Source organism: Eublepharis macularius, chromosome 4, assembly GCF_028583425.1.
Source record: "Eublepharis macularius isolate TG4126 chromosome 4, MPM_Emac_v1.0, whole genome shotgun sequence".
NCBI lineage: Eukaryota > Metazoa > Chordata > Lepidosauria > Squamata > Eublepharidae > Eublepharis > Eublepharis macularius.
The window spans coordinates 11,751,536-11,777,928 of NC_072793.1; the positions used below are offsets into that span (position 1 = coordinate 11,751,536).

General features: G+C 47.4%; 1 protein-coding gene across 1 annotated transcript; it reads right to left on the reverse strand.

Annotated features, from left to right (window-relative positions):
• Window positions 1–903: 903 nt before the first annotated feature.
• On the reverse strand, window positions 904–23,398 carry WNT1 (Wnt family member 1). The gene is made up of 4 exons (XM_054977329.1): window positions 23,298–23,398; window positions 17,557–17,810; window positions 5,105–5,370; window positions 904–1,392 (listed from the first exon to the last, which is right to left on the reverse strand). Exons 1-4 carry the CDS (start codon window positions 23,396–23,398, stop codon window positions 904–906), a joined length of 1,110 nt encoding a protein of 369 aa, XP_054833304.1.
• Window positions 23,399–26,393: the final 2,995 nt, after the last annotated feature.

Below are 26,393 nucleotides of genomic sequence, written 5' to 3' on the forward strand. Positions count from 1 at the left end.
AGGGGTCACGTGCAGTAATAAGCATGGAGTGCAATTGGCTGGGACGATCTCCTGCCAAAGAATGGGAGCTGCTCCAGAGCAGACTGGTGTCCTGGGGTGGCTTCCTTCATTCTGGTCGGGTTTGCAGGGAGAATCTCATCCGTTGTGCCTCAGAGGCTGTTGCCTTTGAGTTATTAAAATCATGAGTCTACAGATTGCTTAGAGCAGATGGTTCTCCATGGAACTGTTACATTGGGCTTCATTCCTCATGGGACCATGCATGCAAAAAACACAAAGCAGTATATAAAATATATCCCCTCCAACGCTTAGCAATCATATTCCGTGTCTCCTCTGTGAGACAGACAGTTCATATTGGCAGTGATATGGAAGATACTTCATTGTTCTGGAACCTCATAATTTTAAACCTGCATAGAAACGGCTAATTTCCTTGCAGCCACCACAGCCTTGTCACTGCAACTCTCAAGGTACAAGAATGAAAAGGTCCAGTGAAGGCAAATCATGTGGGAGAAGTTCTAAAGCTTTGACCTAACAAAGATCTGGTTCAAGTTAAGTTCTTTCTGAGAGTCTCAACAAGTGGGCAGAACCTGAGAGATTACCTGGCAGAAAAACCATATTTGAATGGTTGAGGAGTCCATTTTCAAGCACAAATATATATATATATATAAACACACACACCAAACCATTCCCTTTGCCTTGGAGCTCTTGCAACCACCTCAGCTGTGCTGAGTCTCCGTGTAGGCTACGGACAGAACCTGCAGCTCCTCCTCTGTTGCTCGGTTCTTTCTGTGAGCGGTGGGAAGGGGGGGGGGTGTCTTGCTGACTGGGCTAGTTTCTGGATCCTGATATTTGAGGACGACTGTTTCCTTTCTCCGTGGGGGAGATCCTTTGTTTTTCCTTCCTTGCTCACAAGCACTCGTGCAAGACTTGCATGTTGGTGCAGTTCAAGCAGCTGACGTGGCAGCACCAGTGGAACGTGCAGTTGCAGCGCTCTGTGACCTGTTGGGTCCGGGTCCGGTACCCTCTCCCGCAGCAGAGCAGCTCGCAGCCATCCAGGGCTGGGGAGGAGCTGTTGCAGGAGCGGCCGGCTGTGCCTGCGGTGCCCGTCTTGCCGCTGTAAGTGCAGAAGTTAGGTGATTTCTCAAAGTAGACCAAGTCATGGGGGGAAGGAGGCTTGTGAGCAGGGTTTTCAGGCTCCAGGTGGTGCAACTCCACGCGGGAGGCTCGGTTGCTACCTTTGTTGCCATAGATGACACGGGAGGCGCCGTCGAAGCGGTCCTTGAGGAAGTCCCCCACGGTTCGGAAAGTGGGCAGCCGCATCCAACAGGTCTTGACGGTGCAAGATCCTGACATCCCGTGACACTTGCATTCCTGACGCATTTCCGTGAAGACTGTCTAAAAGATACACAAAAAGACAGGCCTGTCACGACACCAGAGTCATACCACAGCACTGCAGCTGCCTCTGTGGTACGGCTGTGCGTAATTCCTAGGATTGCACAATCATCATAGTATAGCCCAGTGGTTAAATGACTGAGGAAGTCCTCAGTGCGAATCGTACCTCTTCCATCAACTCTCCAGGTGGTCTCAGACAACACACCCACCCATTTACAGCATAATTATAAATATACTGACCTACCCTTCAGGGTTGTTGTGAGATCATCTATGCATTTTGCTCATTCTAAAATAGTGATTTTCATCCCTGGGCCATGTCCTCTACAGAACAGTCATTTTCTGCTGATGTTTGGAAGGACCTGCTGCAGAGCAGCACTGGGGGCCTGGCCTCCTGCCTCTCTTTGCATGCATGAAGCATAACATGAGAGGTGAGGTCACTCAGTGGTGGACAGGATTACTCCATGTCTCTAACATGCAGCTTGCTCCTCACTGCAGTACATTTCCTAGTGTTTGGATTCTCCTCTTCCTGCAACGTGACTGTGCATAGTTGCAGCTCAGCGGGATCCAGGTCAGGAAAGGTTGAAGACTATTACTCTAACGCACTGTCATTCTTGCTGTAGACCTGGTCTTGCTGGGCTGCTGGCTTTTTGATCTCAGCCTTCGTTCCCCCTAGTCTGGCAGGAGTGGTTGGGGCTGGCCATGTACTGTTGCACCCCAATAGCACTTTGTGCATCTTGTCTCCCTGCATGGTGTGCTGGGAACCCCTCCCACCAGACCCATTCCTCTCTCCCTCTCCTTCTCTCTCACTTCCTAGTGGGAATGGTTCCTCCGGCGCACTGTGGGCCTCCCTCCCACCCGTGGAATGTTGATGCATCTCTCCAGTCCCAGAGCCTTCCCTTCCAAAGGGGTTTTACTGCAATTAGAAGAATTGGAACCATTTCCTTCCAGATGTGTAAGAGCCCACATGGCAGCTCAGCTTGTGGTTCTGGGCTTGGCTGGCCTGCACAAGTTCTGCCTGCTTCAGGGCTGCCTCCCCCCTTTTATTTCTGCCATCCCGCCCCCACAGCCTACCCCTCCCATACCGCCACCCTCGTTGCCCATCCCACAGCCTATTTCTGCAGAAGCAAACAGGGGCACGTACTTCCTGATGCAGAAGTTCACATAGGCATGAAGCACCATGTGCGCGGCTGCACAGACACACACAAACATGTATCTTTGCATGCCAAATATCTCTTTCAACAAATCTGTTCATAAAGTAGAAGCAGCTCAGCCATAAAAAAGGCAGCAGATCTGGGATAACATTAAGGGCATCCATGTGGGAAACTGAGATTTGAGCCCTTGAGGTATAAACCAACGCTCTTGTGCAATCCCCGCTCATTTCCCTAAGGCACAGGAGAAATTGATGTGCACTGTTAAGTGGTCTAAGAGAGAGTGCATTCAGGTTTTTTTGCCAGTCAGACTACTGGAGTTAACATTTAAAGGATTGCAGAAGAAGAGCTCCTGGGGGCCACTGCAGACCCCAGGCAAAGATTCTGGCTGCACATTACACTTCTCCCTAGGTCTGTCTGTGTGTCTTGCTGATGGACAAGGTCAACCAGACACAGGCATTCCATGCTCAGAACTCAGTTCTCAGGCATACACACGCCTGAGTTGGATTGGTGCCACAGCTAAGGTTGCCAACCCTCAGGTGGATCCCGGAGATCTCCCAGAATTACAGTTGATCTCCAGGCTACAGAGGTCAATTCTCCTGAAGAAAATGGCTGACTTGGAATGTGGACTCTGCGGCATTATACCCTGGTGAGGCCCGACACGTCCCCAAACCCCACCTTCCCCAGACTCCACCCCCAAATCTTGAGGAATTTCCCGACCCAGAGCTGGCGACTCTAACCACAGTGCGCATGGAGAGGAGACTTAAGCCTTCCCCGGCCTGAAGCAGCCCCAGGACCCTGCTATTCGTTCCACGTGTGAAACTTAAGGTGTACCGATGGGCTGCATCTGTATGGAAATCCCCAACAAGGCAAAGAGCAACTTCCTGGAGTTGTTTCAGGTTGGGAAATCAATGCATGGAGGAGAAAGAAATAAACCCCTTCTCTGTGTAAGTCACGGTACCAGTCCAAACTGGTCCCCTCACACCTGGAAATGGAGTTCTCTGCAGGAGTTTCTAAACCTCAACTGTCAACTGGACTTAGGAATGGACCTGGGGCAAATAATGGGCTTTTTTCCAGCTGGAATGCAGTGGAACGGAATTCCAGAACCTCTTGAAAATGATCACATGGCTGGTGGCCCCGCCCCCTGATCTCCAGACAGAGGGGAGTTGAGATTGCCCTCCTCGAGGGCAATCTCAACTCCCCTCTGTCTGGAGATCAGGGGGCGGGGCCACCAGCCATGTGACCATTTTCTCTGAGGGCAGCCCACTGAGTTCTGCCACCTCTTTTCCCAGAAAAAAAGCCCTGGGCAAATATAAAGTGTACTCTTCAGAGGAACACACACACCTGCTTGGTTAGACAGGTAAACAGCTTATACTGTAATCCTAAGAACCCTTTCCTAGCAGTAAGCCCCATTGAATAGACTTGAGTAGGATTCTGGGTAGGCCTGCTTACAATTTCTCCCTGAGGCAGTGAAGTCTTAAGAGCAACAACTGTGAATGGAAATAACAAGCCTAAAGGGTAATACAAGACTTATTATCCCCACCACCACCACTGAACAAAACTCTGAAGGTGATATTCAGATGGAAAAGGAAATCAGGGAGGTAGCCAAGAAGGCATTAAGAATGGATGATTCCGAATTTCTATACCAGGTGGATTCATAAAAAACTGTTAATAAATATCAGCGTAATGAAGCATAAAGTGATGCATATTGGGGCAAAAAGCCCAATATACATGGGTACAAGTGGGGGGGGGCATTTTTCAATATACATGGATAGGATCTTGACTGGCTGTGATTAACCAGGAAAGAAATATTGGGGTTATTGTAGGTAGATCAATTAAAACAATGTATAAAATGAAATATAAGCAGTCAGAAGTATATTGGCTTCATCTATGCAGGATTTCGGACACTGTGCATGTCTGATCATTTCATCTCAAAAGGAGTCTGTCAGAGCTGGAAAAGACTGAGAAACGAGAAGCCAAAATCATAAAGGGCACCTTCTCTACAAGAAAAGACTGAAGTATATGGAACCTTTTCATTTAGAAGGAAGGTGAATCAAGACATTACTTTTGATCGGACGTGTGCTGGAAGTTCTATGCTTGCAACTGAGTTCTCAGGCACTGATTTGGATCAGGACCGTGGTGTGTGGGGAGACTATTTTCCTAGCCTGAAATGGCTCTGGCGAGCTCAGTACAATGTGCAGAGCATCATCTTTGTGTGCACTAGGTCCCAGGTTCAACCTCCGCCATCTTTGTTTTAAGAATTCTGTTCTACCCAGGTGCATGGGGGTTTGATTCGGACTGTGACCCTGCCATGCAAAGCTTAAGCCATTTTTCTGAAACGGCCCCAGGGAGTTGCTATTTGTTTGGGGTAACTTACGTGGACAGATAGCTACAAGAAAGTTGCTCCAGTGAGGATCCCTGGGCCATTTCAGGTTGGGAAAATAGCATGGGGAAGGCTTAAGTGGTCATGAGAATCACACACACATAATCCTATGTGTGCATGCATGCGCATGCACATGCACGCGCGCACACACATTTCCTGGACTGCACATTCACTCATTTCCTACCAGACGTCCGGCCTCATTGTTGTGTAAATTCATCAGGAAACGCAGGTCCCGCCCTTTCTCGTTCGAGTCAACGAATTCTCGTCCAAAGACCCTGCCAAAGTCCACGTTGTCACTGCAGCCGCCCCAGTGCCAGTCCGGACCCCCCGGGCCCCGCCGGCGGTAGTCACAAGTACATGATTCGATCGAGCCTTCAGAGCAAGAGCGGGCCACAGAGTGGGTCACACCAGCACTAGTAATAGCAAAGATGAAAGCAGTCTCCCGGCAACCTGGGATGTGAAGGAATATTACTGCAAGTCAGTGACTAACATCCATGGCCAACCCCCAACAGTCCCAATCTTCCATTGAAGACAATATAGGGGTCACACTAAATGTTTGGCACAAATAACATAATTATTCATCAAGTTTCTTCTCCCCTTCTCTTTCACACAGATGCTACTAGAAAAATTAAGCTGTAGGAACATATCCAGTAGAAACTGGGATATAGACACACAGGGCTCATTTCAAGGGGGAACGTGCAGGAACGCAGTTCCCCAAAGAGGTCACATGACAGGAGGCCCTGCCCACCTGACTCTCAGCCATTTTGGGCCCGTTTCGGCCTGGATTGGAGTTGTTTTCAGATCGGGCCTCTGATGGGTTGTGGATCACTCTCCCACTCAGCAGCAGCCCGATCTTGACCTTTTTGGGCCCCTTTTTGGCCATTTTCAACCCCGTTTTGCAATTAGGGCCCAATTTCGGCCCGGAATGGCCAGGATTGGGTCCAAAACAGCCAGGATAGGTGATGTCAGGCCTCCATTTCGGTTGCTTGCTTAGAACTATGCTGACTTCCTGGTTTTTACAAATTTTGATAGATATTAGGAAATTATGTTTTTAAATTGTATATACTTATATGCTTCATGTTTCAAATGGTTGTAAAATGTGCACTTAAATTTTATGGTTAACGTACTGGCTAAGTGCTGTAATAATAAAGAGGTGATGTCAGGGGGTGTGGCATATGCTAATGAGTCAGGCTAATGAGTTCCTCCAATTCTTTTTCTACGAAATGACCCCTGTAGACACATAATACCCTGCCTTCCATAATCAAGAAGGATCCCAAGATCTTGCTGCCACTGGCCTGTGTTATCAACAACCCCCCCGTAAGATTAGAAGGGCTCAGAGTGCCCTTCTCCCCCTCAACAGGCCCCCCTCAACAAGACCCATGTCTTGTCAATCCCTGTTCCAATTCAGTTTACACAATCCAATCACACCAACAGCAGGTACTCTGCAGAATGGTGCTGTTATGTCTGTACCCCATCCATGCCATTATTCCCAGCTGAGCTGTCACTAAGAACCAGTTAATGCTGTACCTTGATATCATATTGCCAATGCCATAAATTGCCTTGCTTTCACAGGCCTACTGAAACTGCAGGTGCCTTATCCAACTGCTTTGAAGCTCACTGGGCTTCTGACCTTTTAACTGTTCATTCTCTTGACTAACTGTGTTTCAGCTTTAATCTTGTGCTTTCCATAGTGTCTAGACTTGATATGTAAAATATGCGAGGAGTTCCCAAAAAAGTTATGTTTACGGTTGGGAGGGGGGAAGTATAAATGTGCCCTATAATAGAATGATTTTCATACTTTCAAGTATTCTTGCCAACTTGCTTGTTTGCTGGCTTTTCTTCTGAGCAATCCTTTGGACATATCTGTGGATTTGATGTGATTCCTAAATAAAGCCTTTTCAACCACGATCATGGATTTCTTGCTGTGAGGGTACAGGGGTCTATCTGCCATAGCCTGTCGTCCATAGCCTGACAGGTGCACAAAAAGTAATCAACTTCAGATGAATTACTTGTGCAAGCAAGCCAAGCTGCATGTTGGAGGGAAAGTGAGGGACAGCTCAAGATCAAAAGTGAGTGGGTGGATGGGTTGGTGGAGATGCGTTTCACTGGTCCCCATTCTACACTGATCCTATTATTTCCGTATCCCTGATTGCTTTTCATGTCCCAGTGATGAATAAATAAACTTCCATGGCCTTCCAGACTAGGAGTAGCAATGACCACAGTTAAAATAAAGGCCCACCTGTAGATTTGTTACAAATCCGATTGTTAGGGAGATGAGGGAGAGAGGACGATGCTCAGAAATTGTTGGATGAATATCTTTTAAAGCAGCAGGTTTGCCTGCTAAAGCAGATATTTAGGCTTAAGAATCCATGGTTGCAAACTAGATTTAGGGGGGGAGGAGGGAAGGGGGGGAGGGAAGGAGGGTTTATCCTAGCATAATTGATAAGAGTCTTAATAATAGTTACAAATTATTGCCTTTTTCATTTTTCGTTCTAAGTATACTGCTATAGTTTGATTAACGATTTATGAAACACTATTTTGATTATTGTATAGAAATCTTGTGTGATATAATATCTCACCATATTTATTGATATTCTGGAATTGTTACCTTTAATATCTTTGTAACTGTTTTTATTTGTTAAGCATTATGGAAGAGGGAAGGGGGGGGAGGGAAGGAGGGTTTATCCTAGCATAATTGATAAGAGTCTTAATAATAGTTACAAATTATTGTCTTTTAAAATATTCCTTCTAAGTATACTGCTAAAGTTTGATTAACAATTTATGAAACACTATTTTGATTATTCCATAGAAATCTTGTGCGATATGCTAATAATATCTCACCATGAATACTTATTTATTGATATTCTTGAATTGTTACCTTGAATATCTTTGTAACTGTTTTTATTAGTTAAGCATTATTACAATAAAAAGTTAAAAAAGCAGATATTTAGCCTCTTGGTGAAAAATCTTTTGCTAAACAGGAGGAGGAAATCCTGTGTCCTTATGCCAGCTATTATTAGCAAATTCTTGCTCTGCACAAATATCAAAGCTAGACAGCAGACATCTGAATTTGGAAGTCCTTCGGTTTGCTCTTTTCAGGGGAAGTATAGGAGGAAAGTTACATTTTCCTCTGAATCAAAAAGAGTCCAGTAGCAACTTTAAGACTAACCAATTTTATTGTAGCATTGGTTAGTCTTAAAGGTGCTACTGGACTCTTTTTGATTTTGCTACCACAGACTAACACGGCTAACGCTTCTGCATCTATTTTCCTCTGAAGCTCTCTGGCGCCCCTACAGGTATGAATGGAATTCCATCTTGACATGGCACAATTGCCATTAAAAAAAACCTGCCGATATCTTTGATCAAACACAACGCCAAGAAAGAACACAACGTGTGGAACTGAAAAAAGGAAGTACTACTACTACTGTTGCAATGCCAAGGAGAATCCTTTGCTTTGTGGTGAACTGTCTGAATATGTATGCAGCACATGTAAACGTATTTTGCTCCAATCATTTCGACTTGTTACATTGTCTTAAAGATTTCCTTTATGGGTGACGTAGCTTGTCCAGTGTTAATTATACAGTGTGATATCTTTGATCAGTCATGATGTGTGTGTGTGGGGGGGGGAGGCACAAGAGAAAACTGGGCTTCATGACTTGCCCTGTGAACTCAAGTTACAGTGAATTTACGATCAAACACTCAACCCAGCCCCTAAAACTGCTGCCCAAAGGGGCAGTCAAGTGCCTGCTTCTCCAAGGATTCATGATTCAAACCTATCCTATCCTTCAGTCCTCTGCTATGGTCCTGATCTACTATGTTAGACCTGGTTCTTGCAGCATGGTTGTGGCTCCTTGGCTCTGCCTTCCCACCACTGTATCTCCATGCTACGAGTTCCATCAGAACTCATCTGTGATTGGAGGGTGATGATGGGACTGTTGCTAGCAGCTCTGTGGGACTACCCTAGATGTTGCTGTTGATATGCATGTTGTCCAGGTCATGTTTGCAATGAAATTACTGCTGAGACCAAAGGTCTCAGTTTGCATTACTCAAAGGGCCAAGCTACAAGTGACAAATGACACTTGAATGGTAAGTGGATTGAGTGGAGAGCAAGTGGAGGGCAAGTGAACAGGGAGGAATACACTTGCCGTTCAAGTGTCATTCGTCACGTGTAGTTTGGCCCTTTGTCAAGGTGCACCATCAAGCCTCTGATTTAGACCCTCGGATCAGGCTGTTTGGGTCAACTTGTTCCTTCCCCTGCAACCTCCCTTGGCATGATGTATATTTTGCTTTCAAGCTGTCTGCTTCTAACATCGTAATCTAATGATCTAGGTCCACACATTTGGTGTCAAAGTCTGTGCCTTCCTTGGTGCAAGGAGACAGGTGACCTTGGAGTATATTCGAGCTCCCATGTTTTTATTTTTTGTAAACAACCCAGGCAGATTACACACACCACCACGTATGAAGCACAGGTTAACTCCGTTCGTTCCAATATTCTCATACAAAAATATCTTTAGATATTGATTACATTTTTATCCTGTGCCATCTCCAAGGAGTTCAGGGTGGACTACCCCACCCCACCACAAATGGCTTCCAACCCGGACCGTTTCCAGATGGCTCCCCGCTGCTCGGAAGAAGCCGGAAGATCGCGAAAAAAAGGCGGAAGATCGCGTTTTCTCGCACGAGATTTGCGCGACGTCATATGAACATATGAACGTCATATGACGTCGCGCAAATCTCGCGTGAGAAAACGCGATCTTCCGCCTTATTTCGCGATCTTCCGGCTTCTTCTGAGCAGCGGGGAGCCGTCTGGAAATGGCCCTGGCTACAATGTCTGTGCAGGGAATTGTGTGCTTTGCCAGGACTGGTAAATGCATATATACCTATTTTTGTCAGATCTGGACAGGCTGGGAGAAATTCTAGTTTGCATTGGGTTTGCACAGCATGACAGACATGTCCTTTTTTAGTATGTTACCATGTTTATGTGGGCTGGGCACATGCAATTGTTTACACAGAAGTTATCAGGGGTCATTTCGTAGAAAAAGAGCTGGAGGAACTCATTAGCATAACTCATTAGCATATGCCATGCCCCTTGCCATCACCGGAAGTGTGTCATTAGCATAACTGATTTGCATATGCCACACCCCCTGATATCACCTGTCCTGGCTGTTTTGGACCCAATCCTGGCCATTCAGGGCCGAAATTGGGCCCAAAATGGAAAAAAAGGGGCTGAAAATGGCTGAAAAGGGGCCCAAAAGGGTCAGGATCGGGCCGCTGCTTAGCGGGAGAGTGATCCACCACCCATCAGAAGCCCGATCTGGGCCATTTTGGCCCCAATCCAGGCCAAAACGAGCCCCAAATGGCTGAGAGTAAGGTGGGTGGGGCCACTTGTCATGTGACCTCTTTGGGGAACTACTGGAACTGTGTTCCAGTGCATTCCCCCTCGAAATGAACCCTGGAAGTTATAGCTGTATCCGAAATTAAATTTCTGAAAGTGGACCCTCAATCTCTTAAAATCCCAGCATTCAGTTTCCCCTAATTTGTGTCCTGGGCAGCCAATGACACAGCAATTAGAATGGCAGCTCTCCTTCACAGTCCTAATAGAAATCCAATTGGGAGGGCCTGGGGGGGAATTCAGGGCTGTGACAGTTTAGGAAATATTAGTCCATTAACAGTGCCATCCTAAACACAATTATACCCTTCTGAGTTCATTAACATCAATGGGTTTAGAAGGATGTAAGAATGTTTAAGCTGACATTGTAACCATATGAGTTTTTAATTAACTAAATCTGCATAAATTTGCATGGAAACGAAATAATAGTTCTGAAAACCCTGTTTTTTGCTTTTAGACAGTGCCTAAGCATATCACAGGAAGAGCCAGTTTGGAAGAGGTATTCCCTTCAACGGCAGGGGAGGGGGGAGAGGGAGAGGGGCAGAGAAACGTCTTTTCTAAGATGCTGCCTCTCATTTGCATTTTTGCTTAGCTTCATCAATCTTCCACCCAGTCAATCACGGACACTTAAAAAAACAATTTAATCTAACTAATATTGCATCCCTTAATAATGAGGTCCATAATTGTTTATGAGGAAAAGAAGGGAGGGAAACGAAGGAACAGGGCTTATTATGGCAACAGAATCAGAGCATTTGTGGGAAAGGAATGTCTTTCCTCTTCATGTTGGGGGGGAAAATAATAATAACTGTCTATAAAAACTAAAATAATACATGATGCCTAGTATACAAATCCCAGCTGTGAATGTTTGGGCTTTATGTTGTGCTGTGTTTATGTGCTGGCTGCAGAAGTAAACTTCTTGCACACAGAAGTTGCCTGTACAGACTGCCTCTTCTGTGTCATACAAGCAAGTCCAGCCCTTTCCAAGAGAGCTCCTCCTTGTCTAAACACATAGGGCCAAGCTACAAGTGACGAATGACACTTGAACGGCAAGAGTATTCCTCCCTGTTCACTTGCCCTCCACTTGATCACATAGGAATACATGTGAGGGCCAAGCTACAAGTGATGACACTTGAACGGCACGTGAACAGACTCACGTGTATTCCTCCCTGTTCACTTGCACTCCACTTGATCACTGTGATCAAGTGGAGCGCAAGTGGAGTGCAAGTGAACAGGGAGGAATACACGTGAGTCTGTTCACTTGCCGTTCAAGTGTCATTCGTCACTTGTAGCTTGGCTCAGAGAGTTACCAGACAAGAGTTACAAGGGAGAGACAAGAAGGAGACCAGTGCTGTAACTAGTCTCTTCTGTCACCAGGGCAGGCAGCTAGCACACTGTGGTGCTTTCCTAATCCTAACCCCCACCCCATGCTACTTCTGGCAGTTTGTAGTGGCCCCCCCTGTTCCTCAAGAAGTAGGAAGTTTTGAGGCATTTGCTCAAGATCCTACCTGTGCAGAGAAAGCACTGAGGACTGTGTTTTTATAATGCCTGTTTATTTCCACTGAGTGTGAGGAACCACACACACACACCATGCTAGTCTATCAAGCAGCATCAGTTCCTCTGAAAGCAAAGAGAATCGCTGTAAAGTTCAGCGTTGTCTCTCCCACAGTTCACATGACAACTCCCAGTTGCCTCTACAGCTGAAGCGCAAGGGAAAGAAGCTCATGAACCGCCAGCCATCTGTGCTCAGTCAAGAAGCATCTTCTCGCCATTTCAACTACAATATGGGTATGTAGATATATAGAGAGTGAAGAGAAGCAACAAGAAGAGGGCCTGCAAAGACTTGCGGGAGAGGGCCATCCCATTCCCTTGCTAGCCCCACTTTCTTCTCTCTAGTCTCTGCCTCTATGAAAGGCAGTATGTGTAGTAGTTAGTGCTGAACTAGGACCCGGGAGACCCAGTTTCGAACCCCTACCCTGCCACGGACACTCACTGGGAGACGTGGTTGTCCCCCTCCTTTGCTAACCCTCCCAATTGCCTCATTTCTTCCCCGTTCCTTCCCTTCTCCTCAAACCACCCAACCTCTCTACCTTGTATATCCTCCCCATCCCACCAGATTGGCTATCAGGCGAATGGTTTTTTCCCATCTCATCCAATCCCACCCCCTCCCTAGTTTTGCACAGTACTGATTGTTGCTAGGCAAACCAAGATGCCAGCCAGGTTTTTTCACTTATGGGGGGGGGGTTAACCCCCACTAATTTAACCCAAGTTTGCAGGAAAAAATTACTGTGGCACTTGATTCCCTTCCCCCGTTGCAGATCTTTTGATCCACATGGGAGCACGCCCCCCACCCCACCCGCTCCATACATGATCAGAACTGAATGTTATTTTGATACAAGTAGGTCTGTTACTAACCTCTCAGGCCCATCCTGTAACCCTTCCTTTTTGAAGGTGTTCCCACCTCCCCACCTTAGACACCTGCTATCAGCGACCACAGCTTAACTTTGTTGATTTTAAGGGTTTCTTGAAAGAGTCCTCATGCAAGAGAAAAGGCAGAGGGCCAGATTCTGTGGTGATTCCTAAAGACTCGAGCTTGCGTGCCATCATTCTCCTAATATACAGACCAGTGGTCCATCCAGTCCAGCATCCTATCTCACACAGTGACAAACTAGTTACTATGGAAGGCCACCAACAGGGTTCGAGGCCAAGGCCTTCCATCAATGATGCCTCCTAGCACTGGTATTCAGAGGTTTACTGCCTTGGGAATTGACATCATTATACTGATGTGATTCTGTAGGATTCATTTAGGATGCTCTAAGCAGGGCTTTTTTTCAGCTGGAACGCGGTGGAACGGTGTTCCGGAACCTCTTGAAAATGGTCACATGGCTGGTGGCCCCGCCCCCTTATCTCCAGACAGAGGGGAGTTGAGATTGCCGGAGGGCAATCTCAACTCCCCTCTGTCTGGAGATCAGGGGGCGGGGCCACAAGCCATGTGACCATTTTCTCCGAGGGCAACCCACTGAGTTCCACCACCTCTTCTCCCAGAAAAAAAGCCCTGGCTCTAAGTCTAGCATTTGGGTGAATCGTAGAGCGTTGTCCTGTCATGTCATGATGCCATCACTTCAAAATGACGTTGCAGCATTGGTACAATATCAATCACGTAGGTCCCTGCCCCCTTCAGTCTTCCACTGGGTGCCAGTGCCACGCTAGCAACCCTATCTGGCAGTGAATTCCACATTTTAGCCACTCATTGAGTAAAGAAGTACCTCCTCTCATCTGTCCTGAATCTGCCCATCAACTTCATTGGGTACCCTTGAATTGTACTATTTTAGGAGAGGGAGAAAAGGTTCTCTCTGCCCCATGCCTAATTTTATAACACTCTATCTCATCCCCTCTAGGTTTTTTTTTCTAAACTGTAATGTCCCAGCCTCTTTAGCCTTTTCTCAAAAGAAAGGTGTTCCAATTTTAATCTTCTCAGTTCAAGATGATAAATTACATTAAAACTACCATACGAAATTGATAATTTCTTTAGACATTTTATAATTGTAGCTTTAATTGCTTTCTCTCTGTGTGTGTTGGACACTTTGGATGAGCAGTATATACATTTTAAAAATAAAATAAGTATATATTTTCCATACAAAGGTTATAATCCTGTAAACAGTGCTTAAAAAAGAACTAAGCAGCTCTACTCATAATCCTCCTCAGGTAACGTATTCCGTGGGATGTATTCTCAGGGAAAATGTTCTTAGGATTGTACTCTGTCACGTTGGATTCAATTTTTGTTTTTAAAATTTGCATGTCATGGCCGTTTTCACACAGCTTACCGGCCACGGAACATCGCGCCGAGCTCCCGGAACGACAGCATCTTCCTGGTGCAATTTTGCACGAGAACTACCGTTCTCGTGCAAAATTGCACCAGGAAGATGCTGTCGTTCCGGGAGCTCGGCGCGATGTTCCGTGGCCGGTAAACCATGTGAAAAAGGCCCATATATCCCACTGGATTCAATTTTAATTTTTAACTTTTATACACCTTTATATATGCCGTTGGATTTAATCTTTATTGTTAATGTTTCTATGAGATTATCCTAAACACGTCTATTCAGACTCTTACTCAGGTATATTCAGTGGGGCTTAGTCTCAGGAAAATATTCTTATGATTGTACTGAATGTCACTTGTATATCCTGTTAAACTGAAGCAGGTGAAGTGCACACAGATTGCAGGTTTTATGTTTAAGAAGACCAAGAATAGCCAGTTGTAAAATGGCACCTCCCGGTTCTTAACTCATTTATTTTCTGCTTTAAAGAAATAAATAGCAGACGGGCACCTGCTTATTCCATTTGCATCTCACTCTTCTCCCGAAAAGTTCAAAATTATTATGTCTTGATTTTATTGTTCTCGAATGTTGCAATCCAGTGTTATTGCACCATTGATGTATTATGCTGGCCTTCGCTGCATTGTTTTTATAATTCTAAAATCCACCTTGAGTCTCAATGAGCGAGGTGGACTACAAATAAAGCAAGTAAATAAAACAGCTCATATGGTGCTTATAGCCAGGCTCCAGGGGTCATTTCGTAGAAAAAGAGCTGGAGGAACTCATTAGCATAACTCATTAGCATATGCCACACCCCTTGACATCACCAGAAGTGCGTCATTAACATGATTGATTTGCATATGCCACACCCCCTGACATCACCTATCCTGGCTGTTTTGGACCCAATCCTGGCCATTCGAGGCTGAAATTGGGCCCAAAATGGCAAAAAGGGGCTGAAAATGGCCAAAATGGGGCTTCATGGTAAGAGGGGATTTGAAACTGAGTCTCCAAGATTTTTATTTGACAATCTAATCGCTACACCATAAATCTTGTGTGTGAGGGGGGGGATCAAAATAAACCTCCAAGTAGGTAACAGAATATTTTTAAACCCAAGATGCCACCAGCTGCCAAAACCGCAGCTATTTACTTAGTACGACTCCTTTGTCAGTAAAGAAATAAGCGAAGAGACCAGCGAGAAAATATTAGAAACTTAAGAAAATCTCATGTTTGTTTTCATTCTAAATGCTACTTTCAGTTTCCACTTCAATGCCGTTGGAGGGTCAAAATGGCCACAGTACCTTTAGAACGCATACTGCAGTTTATGACAACTACAACAATTTCAAGGAGGGCATGAAACAACACAGGGCAGCTCGCCATTGCAGTTAAAGAATACATGGAATATTCAACAACATTTTATCATTTCTTTTCAGTTCTCTGGGTCCATTTGACCCCCAACCTTTAGTTATGCATTTTTAAAAGAATGCTCCCCAAGGGAGATCTGGGCCCAGCGGAACTTGTTACAGTTCCACAGGGTCTGTAAGACAGAGGTGTTCTGCCAGGCCTATGGCTAAGGTTTCAGTGATCTGTCCCTCCTGACTGCCCATGCCCTAATAATAACAACAACAACAACAACAACAACAACAAAAACAACATTCGATTTATATACCGCCCTTCAGGACAACTCAATGCCCACTCAGAGAGGTTTACAAAGTATGTTATGATTATCCCCACAACAAAACACCCTGTGAGGTGGGTGGGGCTGAGAGAGCTCTGAGAGAGCTGTGACTAGCCCAAGGTCACCCAGCTGGCTTCAAGTGGAGGAGTGGGGAATTAAACCTGGTTCTCCAGATTAGAGTCATGCGCTCTTAACCACTACACCAAACTGGCTCTACACCATGCTGCCCTGGCTATGGTTGATAAGATGCACCACACTGTCTGCGCTTTATAACTTCTTTACAGCCTTTTATGGATTTGATATTTGACGCCTTTTAATTGTTGGCTGTTACGTAATTTATTTTCGTTTACAGTGGTTTTAAAGTGTTTTAACTTTGTATGGTTTCATAGTCTTGAGGCTTGCCCTGGGCCTGCTTACAGGGTGGGTGGGATATAAATAGAAATGAATGAATGAATGAATGAATGAATGAATGAATGAATGAATGAGATTCTGATCCTGAAAGAGGTGGGTGGGATAGTGGATAGAAAGAAGGACAACCCGAGACTACTTTGTACTGGTGTAAAAATGTGTTGTTTAAATGTGTTGTTTTTAATGAACATGAATTTTTAATTGTATTTTAATATGTTGTTATCTGCCCTGAGCCCGCTCGTGGGGAGGGTGGAATACAAATTTGAAATAAATAAGATAAAAAGCTTGTCTTTCTTTTCTAAGTACTCACTTTTGCACCACAACCAAACGGGAAGTAGAAGGCAAACCGCGACAGACTAATAAACTGGGATGCAACCTGTCATCCCACCCCTCCAATCCACTCTACCGCAAATGTAGAAAATCTGTACTGGGCCGTTTCCAGACGGCTTACCTGGCTCCGGAACGTTGCGCCATCTTGCGGGGAAAACGCGAAATATCGCGTTTTCTCGCGCGAGTTTTGCGTGACGTCAAGACTGTAGGATGGGGGTGGGCAAGATGTTTAGCTTGAGCACCACTTCTGAAGATCGTGGTATACTGGCAATAAAAGTGGGGCAGGGAGAGGATTGTGTGTTGCCAGAAAACTGGGAGCGAGCGCCGTCCCACTGGCACTGCCAACACCCAGGGGCTCCTCATAGACCTGACATGGGTCTTGAATGTAAATGGAGCAACAATGAGACTTTACTTAATTGAAATTTTTATTAAGAAGACTTGTGGTATTGGTTGAATTTTGAGAGATATAGAATTAGAACTGTGAAATATTTTTTCTTTTTTTAGTTTAATTTTTTTTGTTTTTTAGCTGCCTATTTCTTTTTTTCTTTTATCTTTTTTTTTGTAATTTGCAATATATGTTTTTTGTTATCTTTTGTATCATTTAATAATAAAAATTATTCTATGGGGGGAGGAAGACATGGCATGGGTCTGTGAGTTGCTGCTGAGCATAAGCCGTGCCAGTTGCGTTCAGCCCGCTCGCTGGCTCCAGCAACACTTTCAGCATCTCAGGGGCTCATCTTGGTTGCTGGGGCAAAGAACCAGTCATGCATGCTGCACAAATGTGACTGTTCAGCACACATGCCAAGGCTTGCCCACCTCTGCTCTGGTGCAAAGGAGCAAATAGCCAGTGATTGAACTTTTGGATTCTAGCTAACCAGTGCGCCAGCTGGACGTGGGCTTCTGTATTCTCTCATTCCACTGCGTGGACATGAACAAGGTGGCTGTACGAGACCTCTCTTAGAAAAGAGAAAGGGTCTCCCTACCAGCGCCTTCTCCCCCACCTCCTCCCCTCATTGCTTCCTTACCTCTGTTGACAATCTTGCCAAAAATATTGGGCCCTGGCATGGTGGGGCAATTCCAGCGGCGGTTGCGGAATTGCCACTTGCACTCCTTGATGGCGCTTTGGAGGCCGCTGCTGATGCTGTGCAGGATGCCTGGGTTCTGGCGGATGAGTTTGCGCTGCTTGCGGCTCAGCAGCTGCAGGGAAGGGTCCAGAACCAGCTGCACATTCTTGGAGTCTGTCAGCAGGTTGGTTGAGGAGGCCACGTTGATGATTCCCCTGCAAGCCGAGAAGTGCCACAGGTTAAACACCAACAGAGACAAGAATCCACGTCTCAATTAAATATGATAAAGCAATATGGTATTATATGACATGCCCATTTTATGTAATTATATAGCTCTCCAATTTCACCACATATGTTCCCAAATGTGATGTTTCAACTTCAGAACTGGAACTTGCAATTTAAATACAAATCTGTGCCTCAAAATTAAAAGTGTGGGTGCTTTAGACTTGCTAAGCATGTCTTCATTATTTTGGCAGGCTGAGGCAGGCAATATGATGCCTCATTAGCTGTCCTTTCTGAAAGGTCATATGCCATTGAATTTCAATGGTGCAAGGTTCTAAATACTATCCGATAGAAGCAAATATTAAATTTGATTGCAAGGCAAGATGGAATACCAACTGAGAGAATCAATCGCACTTTTCTTGAAGCATATATATGAACAATTAAGAAACAATATCAGCTCTTGGATCTCTGACATCACCAGTAGCATTTGGTCATGCGTGTGAGAACTCAAGTCTAGTTATAAAATAACAACAACTTTGGTTTGATACACTTCCAATGCTCAAAGCATTTCACAGACATTATGTTGTTGCAGTCTTCACAACAGCCCTATAAAGTAGGCCAGCTTTATTACCTCCACCATATTGCAGATTATTATTTCATAACTAGACTAGAAAAGTTCACCAAAAACTGAGCATCACAAACATCAACAAATTTGGAACCTAAAACACCATCTTTAAAATTCATTTTTTGCACTTTGGTGATTTTTCTAACACTGGACATTTGAGAATTGATATGAGGATTCCACCCACCCCAATTCTTTTCAGATCTAGTTGGACTAGAGATAAAACGAACAACCTTGGTCAGGCTTATCCTAAATGTCTATCAGCATTACCACCTCCTCCTGCCAGTGGCCATTACTTGTTGTATTGGTTAAATCAAAAGTTGACTTGACCCCAAGAGTTCACTTGTGAAAATCTCTTCTCTCTGTGAGATCCTCACTCTCCTATTGTGTAAGATGTTGCTTCCTCAGAGAAAGTGTTAACTGTCCTTTGGGAGCATCGAGGAAGAATTGCTAACATTCAGCCTGGCTCCTGACTGGTCTCTGCGTATCATTTTATCATAGCTTGTTCTCTTTCTTCGTCTGTCCCATCTCATAAGCATTAGAACAGACACATAAAAAAATAAGAACCCCACCTGTCAATTTATTCCCTCTTATGTCCCAACTACACACAAGCTGTCTGGTACTTGGATCCAGGGCTTTTTTTTCTGGGGAAAGAGGTGGTGGAACTCAGTGGGTTGCCCTCTTGAAAATGGTCACATGGCTGGTGGCTCCGCCCCCTGATCTCCAGACAGAGGGGAGTTGAGATTGCCCTCCGCGCCGCTGAGCGGCGCGGAGGGCAATCTCAACTCCCCTCTGTCTGGAGATCAGGGGGCGGGGCCACCAGCCATGTGACCATTTTCAAGAGGTTCCGGAACTCCGTCCCCCTGCGTTCCTGCTGAAAAAAAGCCCTGCTTGGATCTAACTATCCCAGGTAACTGGTCCAGGTGATTGGCTTTCCTGATGTCTGCATAGTAAAAAGCACCACTGAAAATGGTGCCATCGCTCTGCCATTGGACTCAAATCCTGCTTTTCTACTACAGACCAACACAGCTACCTGCCAGAATCAATTTATAGAGTTATCCTTCATGAATTTAATTCTCCCCCCCACACACATTGGCCGTTTCCAGACGGCTTACCTTCTGCCGCTCCATGCCGCAACGCTGCAGCTCGTGCTGGGGCGAACGCGAAATATCGCGTTTTCTCACGCGAGTTTTGCGCGATGTTGCGCAAAACTTGCACGAGAAAACGCGCTATTTCACGTTTTCTCCGGCACAAGCTGCAACGTTGAGGCATGGAGCGGCAGAAGGTAAGCCATCTGGAAACGGCCATTGTTAAACCATTTGATCTAGTGGCCATTGCTACATCTTGTGGCAGTCAGTTCCACAAGTCCATTATACGTCATGTGAAGAAGGACTCCCTTCAATCTGTCCTGAAACTACTGCCAATCAGCTTTCTTGGGTGACTACTACAAAGGAGGAGGAAAAATGTTTCTCATGCCACACCGTTCATCATTTAAATAAGCACAAGTGCCTGAATATAAATAATACATTTAATAAAAGTAGTAGAATTAAAAGCAGCAATATAATAAAGTCAGAGCTTTATTTATTCTACCTTTGGGCCAACCTACACATCATACCCCATCTAGTGGAAGATGCTGCAAACAGCACCTGTATGGTGGTTTCTCCACACAATGGCCATTAATATGAGGGTGATACTTATGGCCTGCATTGTGGGGAACTCTCCACAGCAACAACACACATTTCTGGAAGCAGCTGATACTGGCCTAGATATTATCTGTCCACAGGCTGAAGAACATAAGCATGGCAAAAAGTGTCCACATCTTACACAGGAGGGTTATAACATGTCAGCTCTGAATTGTTTTAAGTTATTGTAAGAGTGAGAGCCAGTTAAGTGTACTGGTTAAGAGTGTGAGACTCTAATCCAGAGAGCCGGGTTTGATTCCCCACTCCTCCACCTGAAGCCAGCTGGGTGACCTTGGGTCAGTCACAGCTCTCACAGAGCTCTCTCAGCCCCACTCACCTCACAGGGTGTTTTGTTGTGGGGATAATAATAACATACTTTGTAAACTGCTCTGAGTGGGCATTAAGTTGTCCTGAAGGGCGGTATATAAATCAAATATTATGATGATGATGAAATTTTTAACACTGTAGTTTTCAGTTAGTGTTAGCTACTTGGAGAAGAGATCTGCCTGAAAGATGGGATAAAAATAAAATGAAAAAGAAAAGAAAATTGGTGCTGTTTTTCCTTTGTTGTGAATAACTCCATCTCACACGTAGAGTCATTCATTGTTTCCCCCCACCATTTCATTGACTGTCAGGTGGAAATACCACAATTATTAAGATGCTTTCTGATAAGTCCTGAAATTTCATACCCACTACAGTCCAAACCCCCTGGTTGCTAGAAAAATCTGCTCTATTTTATCCTCCCCCCTCCCTAAAATGTGGGGCTCACACAGCCAAAGGCACATAGGTTGCTGTACAAGTACAAAAGGAAGGCATTTCCAAGTCTATAAACGGAGTGGGAGCAAGGTATACCCTCAGACTAGTCGATTACTTTCAGGCCACCAGAAAACTAGTATTTGATACACATGTAGCTGAGCCAGCCTGATTCTTAGAAAAGCCTGGAAAGGGGACATTTTTATGCCTAACAGGCAAACTGTGGGGCCTGCGTTCCAGCACCGAGCAAGCCAAGCCACACATTGGGTGGAATGTTGGACCGTGGGAGTTCTGTTCCATCTTCAGATTTGGGTTCAGGGAGGGGGCTCTTCTGGTTGCACCGATTCAGGCATGCAGAATGCAAGCTTGGTTGACTAATATTGGACATGCTTGGAGCCCTCATTGACTCATTCCTGGGGGGAATGAAATTGCTATGGTAACATCTGATGAATTATCATCATCATCATCATCATCATCATCATTAATGTCATTTATAGCATGCCTTTCTCATTGAGACCCAAGGCGGATTATACAGTGTGAGATTAGTACAGTCAATATCAAGGACATTTCCATAAACAATGCCACAGGGTAAATAAGCACAATTTCACAAAGGCATAGCATTAGCAAGGATCCAATACAGAGTTGAAGAAATGCTAAAACAGAACATAAGCAATTCTAGGGCTGACATTAGACAACACGAAGCATAGGAAACTCATAAGAACTTTGACCTTTGGCTCCTATGTAGCCCAAGGCACTATAATTTGTAAAAAAAAAATGGATTAGGATATGTGTACACCTTGCTCCCAAAACTGGGGATGCCAACTGTTGCAGTCCACACAGAAAGACGAAAGTTGGTCAAAATATGCCGTTTATTGTGGCTGGGTGGATTCCAAGGAGAGACGTGTGAATATCTGTTCTGAGAAACCAGGAGCAAGAAGCGCATCTCTTTATGGTCAAGGTATTATCAGGCTAGCCAGAAAGCAGAACTGCACGTTTCAATTTGACACTACTGTCTCTCTATAGGGAGAGAGATGCGACCCCACTTGTTTGGCTGCACTGCCTCTGTCCCTTGGGATCTACGATGCAGAGCACCTGCCCCTTACAATATTGCAAGGGGCTCTCTACAGTGTGGTTCTCTGGGCATATACTGCTTCATTAGCACCTTCAAAAAGACTGATACTCCATGTAACAGTTTGGCTGGCTTGTGTGGCTAGGCAGGCCCTACCTAGATCATGGATTGATGAATCAATAGATAAAGAGAGCTAATGAAATGGATTAGAGTGTTGGACATGGGTGCACTCACACACAAGGACAGAAGAAGCCCTTGTTTCAATTGTGGTCATAACAGGAACGTAAGCCCTACAGTGGCCAGAAAGCTCATTCACTTGACACACAGGAGGCAGAGTCGAGTGGCCATTTCATGGAGCGAAGCGTTCCACAGACCCGGGATTCTATTCCAGGCCCCTTAACAAGTCTTAAGGTCTGGCTGAGATCCTCCAGCAAGCCCCTCAGGCCTATAACATGGACACGAATGTCACCTTCCCCACATGGTTGGGGCCAGGATGGGCAGGTGAACAAACGATTGTTTTAAGACAGGGTAGGCTAAACATCAAAATGGAAAGCAAAAAGAAGCGCCTCCACTAGCCAGTGAAAGTCTCCACAGCCATAGTAGCAATTGTACCACGCAAGAAAGAGACCGCCAGTAATAAGCAGCCAGAAAGTAATCTGTCCCTGGGTAATAATTAAGAAGAGCCCATTGGGGGGGTGGGGTGTTCTCATTAGTCCAGAAGTGGCTAGTCGCCTTTCTTCGGGCAGTTCGCCCTGCCCGCTGGGATGCAGGTGCAGGCATAGATCCAGAGGAGTTAGCCGTGTTAGTCTGTAGTGGCAAAATGGCAAAGAGCCCAGTAGCACCTTTAAGACTAACCAACTTTACTACAGCATAAGCTTTCGAGAATCACAGTTGTCTTCGTCAGAGCATCTGACGAAGAGAGCTGTGGTTCTCGAAAACTTATGTCACAATAAAGTTGGTTAGTCTTCAAGGTGCTACTGGGCTCTTTTCTCTGTGCGGGCATGGTACCAAAGAGCCGCGCGCGATTCCAGCACTGGCGCCTGCCCCTGGACAGAAGCAGAGAGAGCCGCTCCCCTCGCCCTTCTCCGAGGCTCCGACGAGTAGCTGGAGCAAAGGGCCAGCGACTCTCGCACAAGCCGAGCGTGCGTTCTTCGAAGCGCGCCCGGGGTTTCTTCTGCTCTTCCACACGGGCGCTCGGCTCAGCTTTGCCGGCGACGCTCGGGAAAGGAAGAGACGGGCTGGGCACGGGTCTCCCTCGGCGTAAGGCGGCCTCGATCCCCTCCTGTCTCCTTGGATTTGGCAAGGCGATCCCCCCCCCCCGCACCAAGCGCCACCGCGCGCAAAGCCCACTTACCACCATCGGCCGCTGTTATTCACCGCCAGCGTGTTGGAAAGAGAGGAAAACGCCAGAACCCACAAGGTCTTCAAGCCTAGCATTAATGCCACGGGGCTCATCGCTTCGCCTGCCCGGCCCGCCTGCTCGGCGGAACCGCAAAAAAAGAAAAAAGAAAAAAGAAGAGGGGAAAAAGTAGCGGCGAAATGCTGGGCGGGCGGGGAGAGGCGGCGGCTCCGTAGCCCTCGGCGGCGAGGCGCGCACCGGGCGCCCGGGAAGAGCCTCCGCTCGCCCAGAGAGCCGGGGCGCCCAGAAGAGCCGCGCTCGAGGAGATCAGCAGCGGGCAGCGGCGGGCCGAAAGTCCCCGGGCCGGTGGCTGCCGGCGGTCCCGCGAGGCGGCGGCGACGATCCCCCGGCGAGGACTCAAGGCGAGGCGAGAGGCGGGGGAGCAGGCGCCGGCTGGCCTCCCGCGCGCCTCGGCCCTCTCCGCGCAGCTCTGCGCTGCCCGCGCCCCGGCCGGCTTCTTATAGGGGCGGCGAGGAGGGTCGCCATGGAGCGAGCCACCCAGCCGGGGCCAGCCAGCGCCGTGCGCTCCCGCGAACAATGCGCCCGGGCGCAGGAGCAGAGGCGCATCCCAGCCCGGCGGGGAGGGAAGGGAAGGGCCGGGAAGGGCCGGGCGGGGGAGGGCCGGGGAGCCTTTGACGCGCCGCTCCCCTTCCCGTCAAAGGGACCCGCGCGCGAGAGCCGCGCGCGCCGGAGGAGGGCCGGCTGCGGAGCGCCTGTCACTCAACTCCCCCGGGCCCTCGCCCCGGCCCAGCCCAGCCCCGGCCCGCGGCCCGCCATTCGCGCCCAGGGACGCCCGGCCGGGCGCTCGGCCCCGACGCCCATCACCCCGGCGGGGAAGGCGACCCCGGAGGCCGAGCGGACGGCGGAGGGGCTTGGAGCAGGCCCGCCGGGGCGCAGGGCTCGGGCGATCCTCGCTCGGCGGCGGCAGCTCCGTCCCGCGGGGCTCGCCGCCTCCTTCGGTGGGACTCAAGTAGCCGCGCTCGGCCGCCGAGGGCTTTGCGGTGGCTTGCGTTCCTCCGCTCCGGAGTCTTTGGCTGCCGCCGGCCAGACGTCATCCCCTGGCTTGGGCTTGGCCTGAAGAGTCCTCAGCGCCTCCTTTCATCCCGCGGTGGCGGAGCGGAGCGAGCGAGCGAGAGGCAGCAGATGGAGCGAATTACAGCCCCTCGCCACTCGCGCGCTCCGCTCCGACGGCGCGGTTCCAGCTGCTGCGGAGCGGCGAAGGCGGACGAGCAGGCCCGCGGTGGGGTGCGGGGCTGCGTGGGGGGCGCAGGCCACGCAGCGGACCGGGAGCCCCAGCAATCGCCTGCTCCAGCCAGCGCGGAACGGATGCTTTTCAACTAGATTTTGAAAGGTCTGTCCAGCCAGATTGGTGACCGCGGCAGACGGTCCGTTCTGCCTGCCTGCAGCCGCGCTTATAATGGGCCACAGACCAAACCCGGGATCGAACACCTTTCTGCAGGCAGAGTTGTGTGCCCCTTGCCCTCCCCGATAAACATGCCCAGGGGTCTTGGGGCATCCTGAAGACCAATTTTGAAAAATCCCAGCATACGTTTTCATGCGCCAGAGCCCCCTTCTTCAGATGCAATGAATGAATCCTTGCTATGATTTTCATTTTATGTAGGGTGAAAAGCAAACATGCAAGCCTCCAAATCAGAGGGCAATGAAATATCCCAAGTACTGCATGAAATGTAACATTCACATTCAGATCTAATCAAGACAGATACAGAGACCGTTCCGGAGTTATACTAAGCTAGATAACGCTTTCAGTGGATGGGGATTCCTGCGTGTGTGTTTAGGACGTATCCTGACCCCCATCCAGCTCTAGATGTTCCCCCTCCATTTCGGCCATCTTACCGCCTTTGCAGCCACGCCCATCCTATTCATCCCTGCCCACCTTTCTCCCTATAAACGCTGGTTCACATGCAGTGTTAATTCCTTGATTCTATTTATTTATTGAGCGGTTATAGCCAGGTGTTCTCCCCAGCGGGGACCCAGCTTGCCTTACAAACTTTCTCCTCTCCTCGATTTTATCCTCACAACAGCCTTGTGAGGCAGGTTAGGCTGAGATCGAATGAGCCAATGCAGGGCTTTTTTTTCTGGGAAAAGAGGTGGTGGAACTCAGTGGGTCGCCAGCACAGGGGGGAAATCCTGGTGGGAGGTGATGACCTGGGTACCACATACACGTGCGCAAAGTGCATACACACTTCCGGGACCGCGCAATGACATCACTTTGGGTCAGTTGGAACAAGGGGGGAGTTTTTTAAAGTTTAAATTGCCCTTGGCAAAAATGGTCACATGGCTGGTGGCCCCGCCCCCTGATCTCCAGACAGAGGGGAGTTGAGATTGCCCTCCGTGCCAGTGGCATGAGATCTAAACTCCCCTCTGCCTGGAGATCAGGGGGCGGGGCCACCGGCTATGTGACCATTTTCAAGAGGTGCCAGAACTCCGTTCTACCTGAAAAAAAGCCCTGACCCACTGTCACCCAGCAACCTTCCACAGAGTGGCTATTCAGAGTGGCTGACACTAACCACTGCACCACTGTGCGGCACAGATCATAGAATCATGGAATCATAGAGTTGGAAGGGGCCATACAGACCATCTAGTCCAACCCCCTGCCCAGTGCAGGATCAGACAAGACATGTGAATGAGCCGTCTCAGCTTTTCACTATGGACAGTCCCTTTCCTACCTCCTCTCATTACCCAAGCCTACCATTACCCAGTGAAGTCAATTCACACGTTTAACATGTGTTAGCCATCGAATTTACAGTATGAGCAATGAATTATGGTATATGCCGGGTATTTGAAATGGGCCTCGACAATGGAACGTGTGAGCTGATGCCACTGGAAAGTGCACAGCATTGAAGGAGCACAGGGTTTGACCCCAGGCGCCCCCAGCGCAACTCTCCTACGCCTCCCTTCTTATTGCAATTGGCTGAATTCTCTAAAATCTTTTTCCTGAGGATGTGGACCCTTGGGAACAGGCAGGGGGAACTGGCAAGTATCTCACATTTATTTATTTATACCCCATCGATCCTACAAAGAGACCAAGAC

What these genes read in the sequence shown, in the direction of transcription:
- WNT1 (XM_054977329.1), bottom strand. Translation starts at nt 23,398, where the DNA reads ATGAGCCCCGTGGCATTAATGCTAGGCTTGAAGACCTTGTGGGTTCTG. An exon ending in AATAACAGCGGCCGATGGTG is followed by an intron (nt 17,811 to 23,297) that starts GTAAGTGGGCTT and finishes CTCGGCTTGCAG; the next exon opens with GGGAATCATCAACGTGGCCT. An exon ending in TGGCAAGATTGTCAACAGAG is followed by an intron (nt 5,371 to 17,556) that starts GTAAGGAAGCAA and finishes TTCACATCCCAG; the next exon opens with GTTGCCGGGAGACTGCTTTC.